General features: G+C 48.0%; 1 protein-coding gene across 1 annotated transcript in view; it reads right to left on the bottom strand.

Moving 5' to 3' along the window:
• Positions 1-20,170, bottom strand: part of LOC133358777 (tenascin-X-like) — a 151,946-nt gene that overhangs the window by 16,935 nt on the left and 114,841 nt on the right. Inside the window, exons 62-77 of the mRNA XM_061577225.1 lie at positions 19,782-20,054; positions 18,347-18,433; positions 16,284-16,475; positions 14,769-15,041; positions 14,148-14,234; positions 13,134-13,325; positions 11,655-11,837; positions 10,789-10,878; positions 9,080-9,352; positions 7,171-7,287; positions 5,813-5,977; positions 4,327-4,482; positions 3,104-3,217; positions 2,328-2,600; positions 663-850; positions 226-313 (exon numbers count right to left, since the gene is read on the bottom strand). Coding sequence (XP_061433209.1) covers positions 226-313; positions 663-850; positions 2,328-2,600; positions 3,104-3,217; positions 4,327-4,482; positions 5,813-5,977; positions 7,171-7,287; positions 9,080-9,352; positions 10,789-10,878; positions 11,655-11,837; positions 13,134-13,325; positions 14,148-14,234; positions 14,769-15,041; positions 16,284-16,475; positions 18,347-18,433; positions 19,782-20,054 — 2,751 coding nt within the window. The remainder of the gene's footprint in view (positions 1-225; positions 314-662; positions 851-2,327; positions 2,601-3,103; positions 3,218-4,326; positions 4,483-5,812; positions 5,978-7,170; positions 7,288-9,079; positions 9,353-10,788; positions 10,879-11,654; positions 11,838-13,133; positions 13,326-14,147; positions 14,235-14,768; positions 15,042-16,283; positions 16,476-18,346; positions 18,434-19,781; positions 20,055-20,170) is intronic.

The raw sequence follows: 20,170 nt of genomic DNA, 5'->3' as shown, positions 1-20,170 counted from the left end.
TCGTTCCTTGTAACGGGAAGGCAGTGAGGGTGATGCATGTGTACAGAATCATGGGGTGTCTTTTTTTAACGTGTTGCGTGAGCTCACACGTGCTAAGCTGCTGACAACTATACAGCAGCTTGTATAGAATGTCAGAGTTGACTATCACTTGACAGGACAATCCATGCGCACTGCCTGTAGAAGTGTTTAAGACGGAGGGGATCGGCATAGAAACTGTCAACTCACTCTCCAGCGTTGTGAAGACATCCTGCAGCGGCTTGCTTGTGTGACCATTCTTCAGCGCGTACACGAACACGTTGTACTGCGTTGCCACCTGCAAACAAACACCAAATAGTTAATTGAACGCAGTGCCAGCGCAAAACGGAATCGTAGGATTTCACGGTTCTCATTCACAGGCCCCCAAGGCTCCAAAAACGCCAAAGCGGCCAGCAACAAGCAACAGTCTCGAAGTTGTAATAGATCAGAGTTAACTCGCTTCTCGTGTGGAGCTAGGTTACGAGAGCTTGAGTAAAGGAGACGATGGGAGGAAGGGAATTCTAAAGTGGAGCGGTGCGAGGGAAGAAGCAGAAAGATAAGCGCTGTGACCTGCAGTACGGTGTGTGCGTGCGTGAACACGGTGCGAATAAGACGACGACGACACAACCGTCACGCTAGGGGCTCACCATGAGGCTGGGCAGCGTGAACGAATTGACATCGGCAGGCACCATGTGGTCCCGGCTCGGTCCGCTCTTCTCCCGCGGCGTCACCACCACGCGGAAGCCGCTCACTTCGGCCGAGGGCGGCTGCCACTGGATGGACAGGCTGGTGGAGGTGGCCTGCACAAGCTTCAGTGCCGTGGGTGGAGGGATGGCTGTGTGGGGGGGAGACACGGACAGCGATGCCTGGGGTCAGTGTGTGGGGAGGGAGCTCTGGAGAGAGATTTGAGGCGGTGTTGGGTGCGTGGATGTACGGAACGCTCTGCCTTGGTAGAATGTCTCGTTCTTTTTATAAAATCGGAACTTTTTATGAACCTAGAAGCAAACGTTAATCGTCCCACTTATTGTGCCAGACATACAAATCCAAAAACGTCTTGAGGGAAATCTATAAATATGGACCTTAACGGATGACGAGTTGGCTTTTGCAGCCAATATTATAATTTGTTACAGATTTTTTTGGGTCTGGCCACATTATATCGCCCAACCTAATAATCAACTATTAACCCTATTACAAAAATGTACATATAAATATGGAACACATTTAATTTGGTTATCATAGTCTATGCTTTGAAAATGCTGGACAGGTAATGCCAGACGTTTCATGCAATGCTCCTTCTTAACAGGCGAGATAAGAATCAATGTTGCTTCGTCATTTCCCACAATGTTGCTAAATAAATATTATTTTACTTTTAAGGCTCACGGTGTTATTGACACATGCGCCGAGTTGGTTGTTGGGTGTTGCTTGCGCACCACTGCCGAGGCAATCTCTCCAAATAGCTGGTCCCAAGGTGATTCCAGGTTCCAGTCATTTAACTCTGATAGATTCACCTGTGCCGCTAGAGGGGGACATGGCTCACTGGGTTCCTCCATCACAGAGACAGGAAGCTTCGGCACTCTGTCCACTAACAGTCATTTGCACTAAAGCTCCATTTGTGTTCGCCGTCAGCACAAAACGAAATTATGTCCTTGACGAGCGGCACAGACCCAACTGAGGTGACAACTTTGGTGGCACCAATGTATGTACGGTATGTTAAACTTCTTTCACACCGTACCGTAGCCAACCGTGCAAATCGGAGATGCGGGCCAATCACCTCGTAACATACGTGAACTTAATAACCAAGCTAGAGAGCCCGCTGAGACCAAAGTATATTTATCTATGAAAAATAATCTGTGCCAAATGAAACCACTCGGGGACTGGCAAGTATTATGCACTGCACGTGAGACGTGTGAGGTGCAGTGCAGCTCCTGTACATTTTCACATGTGCGTCGCGCTAATGGTCATGGTCACTCAACCCTGCACTTGGGCGAATAAAAGGAACACAAAAAAAACACACAGGAGCTACAACGCTATGCAACAGGTGAGAGCCATCGACTGGCTCGCTTCCCAGCGTGAAGCCGAACGGCAAAACTAAACACTTGGTCGTTTAAACGCGAATTATTTTAATGTTTTTGGATGAGTCCAAGTATGGATTTCCACAATGGGACACGTGAAATGAGCATTTTTTCTCTCAAGCTTTTGCCACGGACCACTAAATTGCCACCCCCTGTAGTCCGTATAAACCGCCGTGCCCCAGTAGTCGTACCGACGCGTGGGTCTGTGGTGCGCGCGCAGTCGTGGTCGCGAAGCCTCACCGGTGGCCTGCGTGCCCACGAGCGGGAGGCTCTCCGTGCCGTGGTGGAGCGCCGTCACGCTGACTTTGTAGTCCGAGCCGGGCTGCAGCTGGGAAATGACGGCCGTGTCAGCGTCGCCGTCCGGCGCCGGCGACAGTGTCTGCGGCACGCTGTCCTCCAAGGACTCGTAGAGCACACGGTAGCCCGTCACCGTGCCCTCCGGAGAGTCCCATGAGATGGACATGGAGTCCACGTCCACGTCCGTGAAGGTCAGGCCCTTGGGGGCATCGATACCTGGGGACCATCGACGAGTGACGAAGAGGAACAGGACAATCGTTGCTATCCACGCTTTTCCACAACAACGCTAATTATTGCGTTGAGCCACGGTGTCATATCGTTGAGGATCCGTATCTAACAGAGGGGTCCTTTCCGATAAACAACTGTCAGGTCACCAGCATTCGGTTTAAGCAAGCCTGATCCTGCCGATGTGTCGACGAATGTCAAAACTGGCACAGAGTTTGCTTGTAGTCAAATAATTATGCTGGTACTATGCACTCCCAGAAATGGCGTGGGGCTGATGGAAAGTAGAAAACAAAAAAGTTTTTGTGGTGCAACAAACACGGGAAGGAGGCGTGTCTCGTCTCTGTTAATTTACAATGTATGAGAATCTGGTCCCACAGATGGCATTAATCAGCAGATGCAGAATGCAACAAACATATCCAATCCTAACTCGACGGGCTAAAGACAGAAGTCTGTTAACGATAAACTCACAGCGACCAAACCCGGGCAAAACTCACCTGTCACCACGTTCTTCGAGGCGGGCAGGCTCTCCCCGTGGTCGCTCAAGGCGTACACGTTCACGGCGTACTCCAGGGTGGGCAGCAGCCCGTCAATGGTGACGTCCGTACGGCCTGGGGGGGGGGGGGGGGGGGGGGGGGGGGGGACATGGGCCCACCGTCGCTCACATAGCTCGCTCCACTGCAGCGCAAGAGCGGCAAGCGTTCGCAGTGCTGCCCTGTTCGTGACACAGCAATGTATTCGCATTGCGCACGTTAACCAGATCAAACCAACGGCGTGCTGTGCGATTGTTTAAAGTAGCATTGTGGGTTAACTGCTGTTGGCCAAATGACGTGGCAATGCTGTGAAGTTCCAGCGCACATTCACTCCATGTGGTATCTTACGGCCGCAGCAGCAGCAACTGCAAAAACGTGGCAGGATTCTCATGAAAAGAGTCTTGAGACTCGGTGAGGCTTCCTCGGGTAAACATAATGTACGAGTTTGACAATAAAATATTTTCCGTTTCCATTTATCTTTTATGTACTCTTTAAGTAAGGACTCCTAAAAACTGTCATTAAACAAACTAAAAATCTGCATTATCGATAGTCCACATTACTATTCATATGCAAGTAGCATTCTCCTGCAAATGCTATTTATATTCCAGGTGATATTGACGAATTGCCAACTTCAACTCGCAACAAACTGCGTGAATTTTTGGTGAAGTAACCCGCGAGACCGACACGAGGCATGGGGGAAGGCCCTCATCCAGCAGTGGATTGACAGGGATGGGCCATGTGCAAAAACTGAGTTTAACCCACACTGATTATTTTAGATCAGGGGTCGGCAACCTGCGTTTCCGGAGCCACGTGTAGTGGCTCTTGAAGGACTGTTGCTGCTTCGTGACTTTTATTTATTAAGGACCACCACTGTATCATATTTACATTGCATTGCAGCTCTTGCAATAGTGTTTTATCGAATTAGAAAAAAAATGATCTTGTTATTTTGGTTGCCGAACCGTTTTCGACGGATCACCATTTGCAACCAAGCTCCTCAACATAAATTGCCTTAATTACAATAAAACTGTATTCGCCATAACTGTATGTTCAACAAATTGTGTCATTCACATATCAAATGAGCCTGGCAGTTAGTCGAGCCAACTTGACTTGGAAGGATGTCTTTCAATATAAATACGCGATCCGTTACACGTTCAGTGAACTTGAGCGTCCGACTGCGTCTCTCTTACCCGATGGCAGCTCGCGCGTGTCCTGCGTGCCGCGGCCTGTCTTGGGGATGGACGTCACACGATAGCCATTGATGGGGGCTTTCGAAGGCGCCCAGCGAATGCGGATTGTGCGATCGGTCACCTCCATGACCTCCAGGCCACTTGGAGTGTCCACCTCTGTGCCAGGAGCCGGTGCCGTACCACACACACACACACAAATATCCCCCATATAGCCTTTAATAGTGTTGGGACAAGTGCTGTTAACGAACACCTATGAAGGCCGGCATGGCACACGAGGGGGTGGGTGGCCAGCACCACACCCGACCGCCTTTGTCTCCCTAGTGGCGATGTTTACACACCGCACCAGGTACTCAATTGAGGCCGAGTTGACCGAGGGGAGGCCCAGGACCAGGTTCAGATAATCGTCACCTGGTGTTTGCCGTGTGCAGGAATCGAACACACACACACACATTCACCAAGTGGCATATACCTCCAAGCATTTCAATAACTTTCAGCGTTAAGCTTATCCATGTGAGATAAAATATCGTTCTTATTAAGACAAGACTTTTATTAACAATGATTCGTTTTTGATCGAGAGCCCTTTTCACCGGGGCTTCTCAAAGCAACATCTTATTTCAAATATTTCACGGGGGAGCTGCTGAGGATATATTGCTTCCAAGGGCACCCACAGTGGCAGCTATCCGTGGGCACAAAATGATTGAGCACCTGCTCTGCAACCGGGCATTCATCTGCCAGTAAGGGGGCGATGAGTGGGGCCATGTACGATGCCAATTGAGCGACCACGTGGGTTATATTTTCACTTGCCAAAATTGGGCCACGACGTCGGCACACGATGGCCTCCTTGTTTTGAAAGACGTCACGGGATCTTTGACGTCAAATGTTAAGGAGACTGCAATTTATTTTTCATGGTTCATGGGGGGTGGGTGGGTGGGGCGGTAAAGTGGGAATGCTCCAACCTCTCAGAAAAAAAAAACCCTCAGAATTAATATTACATAGCGTCATCGTTCATGCAAATTGCATCTCATAATCGCCGAGGAACCACAGACAAGCTGGAAGACTGCCAGGCGGCGAGCCAGAGCTAACAATTGCTTGTAGTTCTCTATATAATCAGATGTTTACAGCCAATTAGTGAGTATAGATTACAGTGAGTGTGGGAGGAAACATTGTCCTATCCACCAACCCTCGTGCTGGATTACAGACATGCATCACCACCGCCTGGGCCAGCTTGGAGGAAGAGTAGGCCAACATACCTTCTAGGGGGGGCTTTCTAATTGTATGTATATAGAACTTCTTTTGCACCGTATGTAGCCAACCGTGCTAAATCAAAGGTGCGGCGGCAGGACAACAAACTAAACACAAAAGAGCAGTTGAGGCTCTTCTGCCAACAATGGCAAAAACTATCAAATTAATGGAGGGGCGGGGGGGGGTTGCACTTGCACCCCCCCCACTCACCCATCCCCCCGCCCCTACTGGCAAGGCCACTCACGAGTGCTCTCCGTCTTGGTGATGGGCTTGCTGGTGGCGGGGCTGTCTCCTCTGCCCGTGACGGCATACAGCGACACCGTGTACTCCGTGCCGGGCTGTAGGCCCAGGATCACAGCCGAGTTTCTCGTGCCCGGGATGGTGAGCTCTGCTGGGGGCCGCCTGCTGCCTGTAGCATAAACAAAGATCCCGCCCCCGACAGTACAGCCTTAACAGACTGTAGGAGCAAGTGCGAGTAGCACCTATGAAGGTGCTACTGGCACGGCACACGAGGGGGTAGGTGGCCAAGCACCACACCCGGCCGACTGTCTCCATAAGTAGCAATATTGAAACATCGCACCACCTAGGGAAGGGCCTAGGATTGGTAAAGAATAATCATCACTGGTTTTGGTGGCCGTGAGCAGGAATCAAACTTGGGTCAACGGGTTCGTAGCGCGGCGTGCTAACCGTTGCACTGCTGTTCCCCACTGCTGCCTGAAGCCCACACACGCACGGACGCACACACGCACGGGCGTTCTTCAACCACCGTGCGCCATTACATTACACAGCCAGGCAGGGCAGGGTCCACAGCAAAAAAGTCACCGCCAACCATAAAGACAGACTAGTGGGCTGCGACGGACGTGGCAACACAAACACCGACGTCACCGAGGAGCCGACTGTGGAAGCACCGGGAGGACTCCTCTCTCCCCCCCACGGCAACCACGGGGACATCGCTACACCAAGTCCGGACGTAGCGTGGGCGATTGATCACACAAGGACATTAAATAGATCTATTTCAGTTCATCCAAGCTTGACCTGCTCAAAATTGCTCACGCATAACATTACGATTGAAAGTTATACAAATAACCAACAGCATGCAATCAAATACATTTAACTCGTATGAGGGGGTACCACGCCACATTCCACACGGACAGATTCAACAACCGAATGGTGTACCTGCCATCTCCTGGCCAACTCGCAGCTCAAGCTCACAATAACTGGTTATTTATAACAGGATAAATCTTGACTTACAGCTTTTTGACTGCAGGAATTCATATTCTTTGGGTCTTTCGGTAAAACCATGTAGATAGAAAAATAATAAAAAATATCACGACCTTTCGATCGCAACACAAGCAATCATCATCAGGTGAAAACAGTCATCAGGTGAAAAAAAAAATTTTCACCCGATGATGGATTGCTTGTGTTGCGATCGAAACGTCGTGATATTTTTAGCATTTTTTTATCTACGTGGCTTTACCGAAAGACACAAAGAATATTATTACAGGATGTTTTAATGAATCCTTTTATTAATAAGCTTGTTGGGGCATCTACACTAGCACGGCACCCACTCGTGTGTGGATAAAACGGTGTGGAGCGCTGTACCGGTCTCCACGTAGCTCAGGCGATAGTAGCGGACGCTGATTGGAGGCGGCGTCCAGGACACGGAAAAGGTGGTGGGTGACGTGCGGGTGATCACGAGGTCGGTGGGGCCGTTTGAGTCTACAACACACGACGTCCAATCGCATCAGCAGGACGCACCAGAAACAAAATCCCCGAGGACACGCAGCACTGACACACGTATAAAAGTCTTTAACCCTTTCCTGTTCGAGACAACTGCAAGTTGCAGGGTGGGTGTCCCCCGTTCACCGCTAAATCTCAGAACGTGCAAGCGGTTAACATTAATTTCACTTAGAGGCATAGCGCCACTGTTTTTAAAGACATTGCACTCACCGAACAGAAAAGTAGACACCACCGCACTCTACGATAGCTGGCGCCAACAAACTGTGCCACACGCCCTCCCACATGGCCTGTTACTTCTGATTCATGTACATCGGAACGAATTCAAAAGAAAAACTGAAAACGTACACGTACGTCATCGAAATGGGAAAGGGTTAAACAGGCTGTTGGGGCAAGTGCTGTGAGCGCATAGCAGCACCTATTAAGGCCGGCATCGCAAACGACAGGGTTGTTGGCCAGCACCACCTTTGTCTCCCCAGTGCTGAGGTTGACACACTGCACCAGGTTTTAAGAAGGACTCTGAGCTCTGGCGCTGCACCTACCGAGTTCTCGATCGAACGTTGCATCCGACTCGCAAAATATGTTTCTCGTCATAAATTGTCTTTGTTATTATTATTATTTTTTAGCCGAGTCGACCTTGGGGAGGTCCAGGACTGCTTCACATATGGCTGTGAACGGGAATTGAACTCGGATCGCTAGTTTTGCAGCATAGTTCTTCAAACCAACTGCACTACCGCTCCCAACAAATATAAATAAAACAGAAAATGCACGGGTGCTTGCCTGATCGCGTGGCAGACCAGCCACTGACATTTCTCGCTCCATTTGGCCTTCGTTTCTGCTGTAGTTGACGCTCACAGTAACTCAGCTGCATCAATAAATTTGTGTTTTTTTATGAGAAAACCCATCCTCGTGTGACGGGGCGAGCGACCACCAACTAGCGAGACTACCGCTTCTGTCCACCAGCTACCAAGTGTGAACGATGTAATATTTTAACTCATCTGGACAGATGATTGTGTGTGTGGGTGTGTTGGCATTGACATCACCTACAGGCAGAATTGTTCACCTACAGCTTCATGGCATTTGTAGTTCTGGGTGCTGCCAGAGCATTAAACCAAAAAAAATCGATATATTTTACCATATGAATCCGATGGCAAAATTCCTCTCTCATTTGTCATGCAAATATATTTAACACGTTTTAATTATGACTCCGTGGTTACATTATCAGTTCTTGCATGGCCTAGTATAAATAGACAGGATGATAATATCTAGAGTGAACAGGCTTCAATAAGAAAAAAACAAACATTGAACATGACCAGGCGGGGGGCAACTCGTGACAACATCATCGCACCACTGCTCTGCGGGAGTGACTGGTTGAGGAGTTCGCTGGGTGCGTTTAAGTTATCTTTGCTGAAGTTCTCCTCTCCTCTCTTCCTTCTCCTACCCTTTTTACCCCATTGACACCCTCCCCCCTCCTTCTCCCATCCCCTTTACCCCCTCACTTTAGCCCTCTTCCTCCCTCGTCTTCCCCTCCCCATATCAATGTACATGCTCCCGCTGGCGGCCCCCACCGGAGCGAGGGAGCGAGCTCAATTTCCTCTGCCCGCGAGTTCTGTCCGTGGAGTTTGTGTGCCCCCTCCCCCATGTTGATGTTCGTGTTATGTACCAGGCTCATGTTAGGACAAAAAAAAACAGAACAGCCATACCACAACCATCCCCATGCAATGTGACGTGGTGTCGTGAAGACTGCGCATGCGCCGCCGCCGGTGACACTCACTGGTGGCCTGGGAGCCGACGAGGGGCCCGCTCTCGCGGTGCACGTCGCGCCCGATGGCGTACACGCTGACCGTGTACTCCGTGCCGGCCTGCAGGCTCGCCAGCACGATGGAGGTGCGCTCGGGCGGCACGCTGTCCTCCGCCACGTGGCCCAGCAACTGCGGGCCGTAGGCCACGCGGTAGCCCGACACGGGCGCGTTCGACGGCGTCCAGTAGACCGTGAAGGTCGAGTCCGTCACATCCAAGAACTCCATGTCTGTCGGAGCGTCGATTTCTGCACGGGATTTAACGGAGACGAATTAATTAACGAAGACAAAGATCCCCCGTGTAGACTGGAGGCGTGAGTGCCGTTAGCGAGCGTGGCGTAAGGAGGGGCGATGTGGCCAGCAGCACACCCGGCCGTCTATCTCCCCAGTGTCAATGTTGACGTACCCCACCAGAGACTCATTAAAGACGGAGTCGACCTTACCAGCAATGGTGTTAGCCTTGGCCGACATTTGAACTCAAGACTGGAGGTTTGTAGCGCAGAGCACTAACGAAAAACACTACCACTCCCCACTGACATCAAAGACAAAGATCCCCCGTATAGCCTTAACAGACTGTTGGGGCAAGTGCTATTAGTGAGCACCTATGAAGGCCAACACGGCACACGAGGGGGTGGGTTGGCCAACACCATGCCTGGCCATCTTTGTCTCCCTAGTGGCGATGTTTACACACCGCACCAGGGACTCATTTGAGGCGGAGTCGACCTTGGGGAAGCCAATGACCAGTTCAGATAATCGTCACTAGTGTTGGCCATGAGCGGGAATCGAACTCGGGTCGCCGGGTTCGGAGCGCAGCGCGCTAACCGCTACACTACCGCTCCCCATTACATGCAGCATAATGGCTACGTGTGGAATGCACACACACATACATACTCTTTGAACACAGATTGAGAGCTGAACAAGTAGATTTTGGAAGTCAATAATTACGATTAATAATAGATATTTGGGTAAGGCCACATATTAATCTGGTCAAATTCCAGTCACAAGACTCTCCACCACACCACGTAGCCAGACATATTACGTTGTCACGTTACAAGCGGTTAACTAGCCAATTATTGTTGACTTCATGGATTTTATTCTGAGTTCCTAGATTTCTAATTTCTAAACTTGGCTGTGAGAATTGTTCTTTAACTTACAGGTGAGCTGGAAGAATAACAATTGCCGCGTTAAACGATTGCACACCACTTGACAATTTAATGATGTGTCTTGTCGGGTGGTGGAGGACCTTATAATAAAAATGTCCAGATGATGATATGGCCTAACCCAAATATCAATTTTTAATATTAAGGTTGAAAGCGTTAAGGCGTTAGCTCTATCCAATTGTCCATAATGGGGGGGAACTATATAACCCTCATAAAAACCATCCGATATGACTCGCACTTTAGTACAGAGTTGTTGCAGTTAGGGACTTAGATTGGTCGTAATCAAAAGTGGTGTACAAGTGGTGTGTACACATGTATGCATGTGTACACACAACTTTTTTCGCTCCGTACATAGCCAACTGTGTTAACCAGAGGTGCAGGGGAAAGACAAGAAAATAAACCAAAAAGTAGTTACAAAGAAATGAGCTTCTCATCGATATTTAAAAGTGCATAGCTCCAATGGCTTTCGTTCTTTGATCGATGGTTAGCCAGGCGATGCCGTGCAGGTACAAGGGCCGCGGTACCTGTGCCCTGAGTTCCAGAGAGACCCACGCTCTCGTGTCCGCGAATGACCGTGTGCACACTGACACCGTACACGGTGCCTGGCAGGAGACCTGGACACCGTAAAAAAAGCATGACAGGAGCACATTGGCACAAAGGTGAAAATGCACAATTTTTTTTGGCGAGGGAAAAAAGTGTGGCAGTAAAACGTCCTTGTACATTTTTGGTGAATTGTAATAATTGGTACAATGAGCAGCACAGGTTTATTTTGTCATGGCATGGTAAAAATCCCTCCATGTCCTTTTCAAATTGGCACTCACTCGTGGCCAGGATGTGGATAGGAATTTACTTTTTGAAGGAATACAAAGGAGTTCTTAACCCTTCCCATTCTGATGACATACGTCTAAATCACTCATCTCGATTCCGTTCCAATGGCGTACATGTAAAATTACTTTATCGGTACGTCTTCAGGTCAGAAGATGTACAGAGGCTCCCACAAGGCCATGTGGGAGGGCATGTATACATGTAATGGCCGTCTTCACACCACGTTCACTCATCATTTCGAGTATATTATTTGTGCGCCTATGAGAGGGCACTTTAACCCTTTCCCGTTCCGATGACGTAAGTGTACGTCATCAGTTTTCTTCCGATTCCATTCCGATAAATTTATTGGTACCGAGGCTCCCACAAGGCCATGCGGGAAGGGTGTGGCACAGTTTAGCACCAGCTATCGTAGAGTGCGGTGGTCATGTCACTACAGTTCTCTGCGGGGAGTACAATGTCTTTAAAAACAACGGTGCTACGGCCTCTCAATAAAATGAATGCTGAACCGCTTGTGCGTCCTGAGATTCGGTGAACGGGACCACCCACCCACGCGCTGCAGCTTTACCTGTCAAAATAACCTCAAACTCGTCGGGTGCGGTGCTGACTTCGGACAGCAAATCTTCGTGGCGCAGCGGCGAGTAGCGGATGAGAAAAGATTCCGTCGTGGAGATTGGAGGCGCACTCCAGCTCACACGGAAGCTGTCCAGCTCTACTTGCGTGAAACGCAGGTCTGTTGGCGGAGGCACAGCTGCAAAGACAAATGCACAGATCGGTGAAATTATAAAGAGTTATGAAACAAGCAGGGGCCCCGATTCCCCTCATTTCGTCCCCCTTTCGTGCGGTTCCGTCGCGCCGGAATGGATTACCGCAGATTTTTCTGTACCCCCCGCCCCCCGTTACCGGAATTTTTCAGTGCGATGTTATCGGGCTCTCGTTTTGCCAAAATAAAAACAAAAAGTTAGGAAAAAGGTTACAAGGAAAGAACACAATTAATACACCAGTGGCAAGTTTCAGATAACATTACAATTATTTTTGATCAGTGGCAAAAAAAGTTAACAATGCTGCTTTGATGACGTGGAAGGGGGACCCCACACAACGAAATGAAGAACATGAAAGCTCAAATTCACACAATAGGGAGGTAGATTGTTTTAATATATAGTTATCAAGCAAGGGCACAAAGGCTCAGAATGGCGAGTGGTCAGCAACAGACATCACTACCGCTGTTGTAATAGATTAAGAGATAATACACATTTATTGAATTGAGTAACGTTATAAGAGCGGGGGAAAGGAGACAATGGGATGAATATATAGCGCCTTAGTCCAAGGCGCTTTACAAATGTAAAAGTGTACATTAGATGATAGCGGTTGAGATAAAGAGTGGGCTTATTAACAGTGGTGGTGTAGTTATGATAACAGTTAGGAGAACAGGTGGAAGTGGTTAGGGAGCAGTCGGGGTAGTGATAGGGGTTGGCGTATAGGCCTAGTCGTAGCTGGTGGGTGGGGGCAAGGAGTTGCAGTAGGACGTGCCCAGGATAAGAGATGGGTGTTTAATGGAGGAACAGAAGCAGGTTGGTGAAGATGATTCTTCAGTGAAGATGACTGTGTGGTGACTGAGTGGGTGAACCGAGTGGGTGAACTGAGTTGTTGTGACCTGCAGTGTGGTGGTTGTACACAATATGAATGAGACCAAACAATTCGTCTGGTAAATTGAGTGCTTAGCATTGGTGGAGGAATCGACAAGTGAAGTTAATATGTTGCCCTTTGTCAATCCACTGCCGAATGAAGGCCTCATCACACCGTGTCGGTGGTGGGGTTGATTTTGAAAGGGATGGCTGTTTAAATACCGCTCACCATGAATGTTAATCGTGGCGTGTCGTCGAACTCAGATCGCCGAATTAACGTCACAGCACGCTAAACGCAGGTGCCACCGCTCCACCCAGTTTCCACTTCAGATTTAAAAAACCCCGAGGCCTCCTTTGCATTAACGCTCAGTCGCAGTTGCCGTTGCCAAAGGCAGAGATGTACGGCGGCGAATGGTCATTACCTGTTGTGAGGGTAGTGGAAACAGCAGTGCTCTCTGCAACGCCCTTCACGGCCGTGATTGTGATGTTGTACTCCACGCCGGGGGTGAGGCTCTCCAAGGTGAGGGACGTCTGGTCGGGCCTCACGACTTCATCCAGGGAGTGGCCTCGCTGCCCGTGGAGGGGCGTCCCACGCACGCGGTACCCGGTCAGGCCTGGTGGGGGGGGGGGGGGGGGGGGAGACACGGCAAGGAGAGAGAAATAATATTGGTGAACAATTGGCTCAAGGGGGCAATGCTTTTAAAAATGCAGTTGAATTGTATCATGAAGCAATTATCGAACAGCAACGGTTGAATTTCACTTTCAATGAGTAATTCAGAAAAAAATTGCTTTGAATATTTAGAGCCACGATAAGTTAACCATCAACGTTAACCCTCTTAAACAAGATGTGTTGGCCCAATGAGCAGCGTATACGGCCAGTCCCCGAGATACGAATGTCTGACTTACGATTATCCGCACTCGCGAACAAACCGCCACGAGACGTTATTATTTTTAACCATGCAAAATGTGAACGTTTGGTTGTAACTTGCGAACCTGAACCGCCGAACTATTTTGTTCGGCGGAGCGATCCTCCGCGAGATGTAAACAGTCCCAGCATCCCGCGTGATACACGACAGTTCAACTCAACGGAAGTGAAAACAAAACTATTTTTTTTCCCTTTTCATGTTACTCTCTTTTGTTTTATTTTTTATTTACTATACAGTATTTATTACAGTATTAAATGCAAGTGTACAATATGTTTTCTTATTTTTGAGTTCAACAATGCTTCCCTTTTTTGTTGAACCATAACACATTTTATCACCACTCACCGTATGTACAATTAAATATAAATTCCGAGGTACCAACAAATCGCAACCCGTTCATAAGTCACGGCCTGCCTGTATATACGTATATACATCTACACATAAGTTCTACACAGGATGTAGCTCACATGCACGTTCAGCTTGATGTGGACTGGTTAGAGCGGCAGGTGCTACCTGGAATGGAGACTCTCTCCCATGTGATGGTCACTTCTCCGCTCTCGGAGCTCGAGTCCACTTGCAGGTCCTTTGGAGGGGTCACAGCTGGGCATGACAAGAAAAGAGATAGTCAAGAACCCATTCTTTATTTCAATATTTTGTCTTGCTAAACAACTGGAAAAGAGCACGGTTAGGACTTTCAAAAGCATCATGCATTTGGATCCATAATAGAGGTTTTTGGGTTAGATCGCGTAAATATATAAATGTGTCATTAAAACCCGCCACCACCCGACACAGCCAACTCGTAAGGGTTGTCATGTAAACAGAACGTGCCAATTCGTCACTAGTACAGCACACCGGTGTGTTGGAGAGCCAAGCCACATCATTTACAAACTGAGTACAACGTTTCGCCAGTAATTACAACTAGCTTCATCAGGCGACAGCCAATTTTGTGGAGAAGTCCACCTGTTTCGTTCCTTATATAGAGGCGTAGATGTGGTGACCACGCATGCCAACAAGAAAACTCAATTGATATTGATAATGTTGAAGTTCTGTGAAAAACTAGCTACTACTAGCTAAGACCAATTAGATAATCTATCGAAATTGAAATAAATGAAAAATAATCTGTAGGGAGCTCACCGGTGCTGTGCGTGTGGTGGGTCGGCTGGCTCTCTCCGTCTCCCGCCAGCGTGGTGACGCCAAAGTCGTACTGCACGCCGGGCTGCAGCCCCGAGAAGGTGTAGACGCCCGTGTGGGGCCCCACCGTGTCCTCGGAGAGGGCCTGGGACTCGCCGGGCAGCGAGATGGACACGCGGTAGCCCGTGATGCCGTCGCGGCGCAGCGGGGTCCAGCGCAGCACGATGGACGTGTCGATTGCTTCGTCGGCGTGCACGTCCTTGGGTTTTGGGATGTCTGGCGTGTCGAAACAAAAAAGGAGGTTGGGAAAAAACCATCGCGCGCGTTAGAGTGCACGCATAGTTACTAAATAATAATAATAATAGCTCTCGTCTTGGGCCACTCGCCTCCGTATTGTCACTCGTCTACCGCTGCCGCCTCGGCTGCCGTTGCCGTGAACTTCGCTCAACCGATTCCTCCACCCATGTTGAGGTCGCGACGGAACCACACGAAAGGGGGAGGGGAAATGAGGGGAATCCACCTTCACAAACCCACACGGGCCAGGATGGGTGAACCATGGTTCAACAATCCCCATCACCTGTATGGCACGGGGAGAGCCTCATCCAGCAGTGGGTTGACTATGGGGCTAAACATGTTCTACAGTTATCACACATCGACGACCCCATCATTGCGCCACACGACATTGATCTGCCAAGAAAATTACGGAGCTCCATCAACCGCTTCAGAAGAGCAAATGGTCGCTGAGCCAAACACCTCCTCCACAAGTGGAGAATTAAAGACAACCTACGGTGTGACTGCGAACAACCACCCGAACCAGGCAATGGGACCCGTATCTCGAATAACGGCATCCTACGCCAGCTCTCCGGCGGACTGAGCAGTATTAGTCGCGCAACTCCCGAAGCTATCGCATAGCTCACAGACTTAAAACTTGTACGTGTGATTTCCACATACTTGCCATACGCTAGAGAGAGAGAGTTATCGCACAATGCTCTGACGATGCCTTGCAAAAAAAGTATCGATTTGGTGTTTGAACATCTTAACCACCTGCTTTATTCCAAGAAAGGGTAAAATCTATTCTTACGTTTCATCATTTTAATACCGCCAAAAAGGCCCCGTAGATATAAATGCCCCTTTTTGTTTACAAAATCGTAGCTTCACCATTGGGGGAAAAAAGCGAGTCTAGCAGAGGAACAATGATGAGTCTACGTTTCCCCGGTCTCTCTTGGCTAAATGAACGAAGTTGCAAGCGGTGCAAAGTTTGAAGAATAGGTTTTACCCTTTATGGCAATAAAACAGGTGTTTAAGATGTTCCACCACCAAGTACGTGTGGTTAATGCAGACTTGATTCCTTTAAACAGGTATCTATTTGGCATTCGAACATCTAAGTCAAGATATCTTAACACCTTTTTTATTGCCAGAAAGTATACAACCTATTCTTATTTTTCATCAAATTTTGATACTGGAAAAAAAGTCCCATGATATGGTGTCAAGTTTTGTTAACGCGCAAAGCTCCCGAACCTGTGGTGATCGTTGTTGACACCGGAGGACTCTCCTGGTCATCTACGACGGCCGTGATGGTGATGTTGTACTCCACGCCGGGAGTGAGGCTCTCGGAGGTGAAGGACGTCTGGTCGGGCCTCACGAGCTCGTCCAGGTGGTGGCCTCGCTGCCCGTGGAGGGGCGACCCACGCACTCGGTACCCGGTCAGGCCTGGAGAAGTAAACAAACATTCACGGTATCAGTGAGTTTTACTCTTTTTTTTTTTAAAGACGTTTCGCTTTGTTCAGAAACCAGCTTTTGGGAGGTGTTAGCGGCGGTTGTACTGCGTATAACTGGGTGGCGACAATATCAGCAAAAACAGGTAAATAAAGTCACAATTATTAGAGGATCTTGCACTACAACATTGTTCTACTTTCTCTTTGAGATAGGTACAATTAAAGTTTGTAATTGCTGGTGAAGTATATTTACTGTGAGCTTGAAACTGGACTTTTCAACGTATATAAACCATCAGTTAGCAAAATTGTGAAAATAATATGAGACAAGATACCTGTGAAATTATCCCACGTGAAAGTGATGTGAAACATCGTTTAAAAGGTGACAAATGAACATCAGTAATACCTTACCGGACCATAAAATACAATTCAACTTAAAATTAGCAATGAAAAAGGGTTACTCTAAAAAGTTAAAATGTGTATTTGTTACAAACATTAATTCAAAATATCGAGCGCCATTGCTGTGGAATATAGATGTCAAAATAAACAATCAGATCATCCTTTACATATTTCTGCTTTATTATATTGCTATTTACATTCTCCACAACAACGCGAGCGATTATTTTGAGTTACATATCGCTATTTAATTTAGTGTTGATGCAGGATCTCCCTTATCGGAAAAGAGGGCATTCCCCCCCTCCTGCCGGTATGATCGGCAGTTCAGCAGTATTGATTCAAGCGAGGCCGACTTTGCTGATGAGACACTTAATGTCGAAACCGGTCCAGAGTTTGCTTGCCGTCAATCAATGCTGCTGAAATTACGTACTCCCAGAAGGCAGTGCGGCCGATGGGTTGTGTAAGAAATTAATAATCCATAAGTACACTGCTTAGGGATTATTTATTATTGCTGTTTTAAAAAAAAGGATTGTTTAGACTTCAGAGGGAATCTATTCTAATACATTGGTAGCTAGTGCTGCTTATGACTGGATAAAAACCAAAAAGCAAAAAATTCTCAGAGTATTGTCACATCTCGCCTTAGAACCTTTCCCCATTTCATCTTGGTAAGTCATAACCGATTTTTGCTATTTTGTAAAAAAATTATTCTCATTTAAGATTTTAACATATGTAGCCTAGACTCAAGAATGTGTTTTAACCCATCCATTGATAGCGCTTGGCATATGCCAGCACAGCTATGTTTTTAAACGACCACGTAAAATAACAGAGATGTTGTAATAATGCAGCGGCTGAGTGATGCTGTGGCGATACAGTACGATCTTGGTTGGAAGGATGGATGCCCCAAATCATTTGAGGACTCTCTTAGCCAATCATCATGCATACATTAGTCCCTCTGTTAATGCTATTAATCCGTTCCATGAAAACTACTGTAAACCGAAATAACTGTTGATCGAATTCGCTTATAAGTTAAAAAAGTAAAAATCACTTGAGTCTGCAAGAGAGAACGTAATGTAAACAAAGCCAGTCGAGGTCTTAACACTCATGAATGGGTGTCGCTGATTGGCCGAGGGCATGGCTTGGCCCCACTTACAAGCGCTCTGATTGGCCAAAATTGGCGCCCGCGTGCATAATATAAACAAATCGTTAGTCAGAATGTTAACGTAATTTAAACCATGGGGTCACTATGGGAGGCGAAACATTAACCAAAAAACCGTGAACTGATGTCACTGTTAACCGAAGGACTACTGTACTATTTTGTGCAAAATAAAAAGTGGCTCTCGCATGGAGAGACCACTCCCTGCCAGAGGAATGAGTAATTCCTACCAATAACAAAGGCTCGCCAACATATAACAGCATTGAACTACTCTTATTTGCAAATGGATACACAGACGGAAATATTTCAAAAGGCTTTACCTGGTATCGTCACTCTGTTCCATGTGACAGTCACTTCTCCAGTCCCCGATCCAGTGTCCACTTCAAAATCCTTTGGTGGATTTATAGCTTAACGTGAAAAACAAAGCAAGACAAGACGTGTTTAAGAATCACACACCACCACCAACAACAACAGATGCCATTCGCCACTCGGTAGTGAAGATGTCACCACGGCGCTTGTGCAGGCCACGTGTACTCTGAGGGAACGTGGCATGTCGAAGGCATGTTGCTGGCAGGAGGTCATGGAACGGATCCAGGTGACATTGGGTGACAAAACTCCGTTGCCAAGAACAACACGAAGAGGATGGAGTCCGTCCATAAAAGATGCCTGCTGAGCATCTGCTGCATCTTCTGGCCAAACAAAATCCACAACACCGAACTGTACAAGAAGACCGGTTGTCCTACCACACGAGACATCAAGAGATGGCGACTCAGACATGTACTCAGAATTGATCAGGACCGTATACCAAAAATTGGCAAAAGATGGATATCACCGGGAAAAAGGAAACCTGGGAGACCCAAGACCACCTGGCGCAAGACCGTGAAGGATGAGCTGGCAGCAGCGATGAACCTCTCTCGGGGCAAGGCTCAACATGTTGCCAAGGACAGGAAGAGGTGGAGGGAACATTGCGGCCTTGTGGGGGATGAAGAGGATTTACTAAGACACAAAACTCTACAGGTCCAACACGTAGCCCAAGACCATTTTAAGTATGGAACCAAATGTGAGTACCTGCTCAAACATGAAGTTGGAATCGTCATCATCATCATGTAAACCAAGTCAAAGCCCAATGAAAACACAATTAACTTGTTCAAGAAAGTGGGTGACAGAGCAACAGCAAACATGGAAAAAGATCTGTCGTATAGATGATATAACTCAAGCTCAAAACCAAAGAGGCAAGAGCCATGACCAAAACAACATTGTAAAGTTTAAAGATACAACTTAATTTTCATTAAGGAAAGTTTTAATTATAGTACAAGGTATAGTTCAAAAACACAACGACAAAGTAATGAATCCACATCGTCCGTGAGTGAATTAAAGAACAGTTGTTAGGCATAAAGAAAGTGAAGTTATTCCATGTGCAAGACATGTCAGGGCAAAGAGGAACATTTCTAAAAACAGCGCAGACTCTGGAAATTTACCACAAAAACACCGAGACCCGTCTGAAAATTGCATGTGGAATTGATAAACCAGAAAGACTTCATAAGTGTCTTAAAGATACATTTATACCAGTGCACAGACCTCTATTCACAACGGGAAGCTAGCCCCCAGGCAGATTTCTGAGGTCACACTGATGGAGAGAGTGGTTCTCATAAAAAATTTAACTGCAAAACTGAACGGAGAACCATGGCCAGAGGCAATTACAACTGCACTGTGAGCCCAAGTGTCAGACTGTCACTCGTGTCAGGCCATCCTCACCGGTGCTCTGCGTGTGGTGGGTGGGCTGGCTCTCTCCGTCTCCCGCCAGCGTGGTGACTCCCACGTTGTACCTCACGCCGGGCTGCAGCCCCGAGAAGGTGTAGACGCCCGTGTGGGGCCCCACGGTTTCCTCGGAGAGGGCCTGGGACTCGCCGGGCAGCGAGATGGACACGCGATAGCCCGTGATGCCGTCGCGGTGCAGCGGGGTCCAGCGCAGCACGATGGACGTTTCGCTCGTGTCCTCGGTCTGCACGTCCTGGGGCTTGGGGACGTCTGCGGAGAGCAAGGGGTGGCAGCGCTCGTGAATCCCGAGTGACCATCGTTTATGCGGCGTACAAAAACTGGCAATGCGTGGACACACGCGTAGGATGGAGAGCAACAGGAAAATG

Source organism: Lethenteron reissneri, chromosome 7 (genome assembly GCF_015708825.2).
Source record: "Lethenteron reissneri isolate LAM-NWPU_2019-01 chromosome 7, ASM1570882v1, whole genome shotgun sequence".
NCBI classification, from domain to species: Eukaryota; Metazoa; Chordata; class Hyperoartia; order Petromyzontiformes; family Petromyzontidae; genus Lethenteron; species Lethenteron reissneri.
The sequence above is the reverse complement of the archived record's forward strand: the minus strand, read 5'-3'. Positions and strand labels throughout refer to the sequence as shown.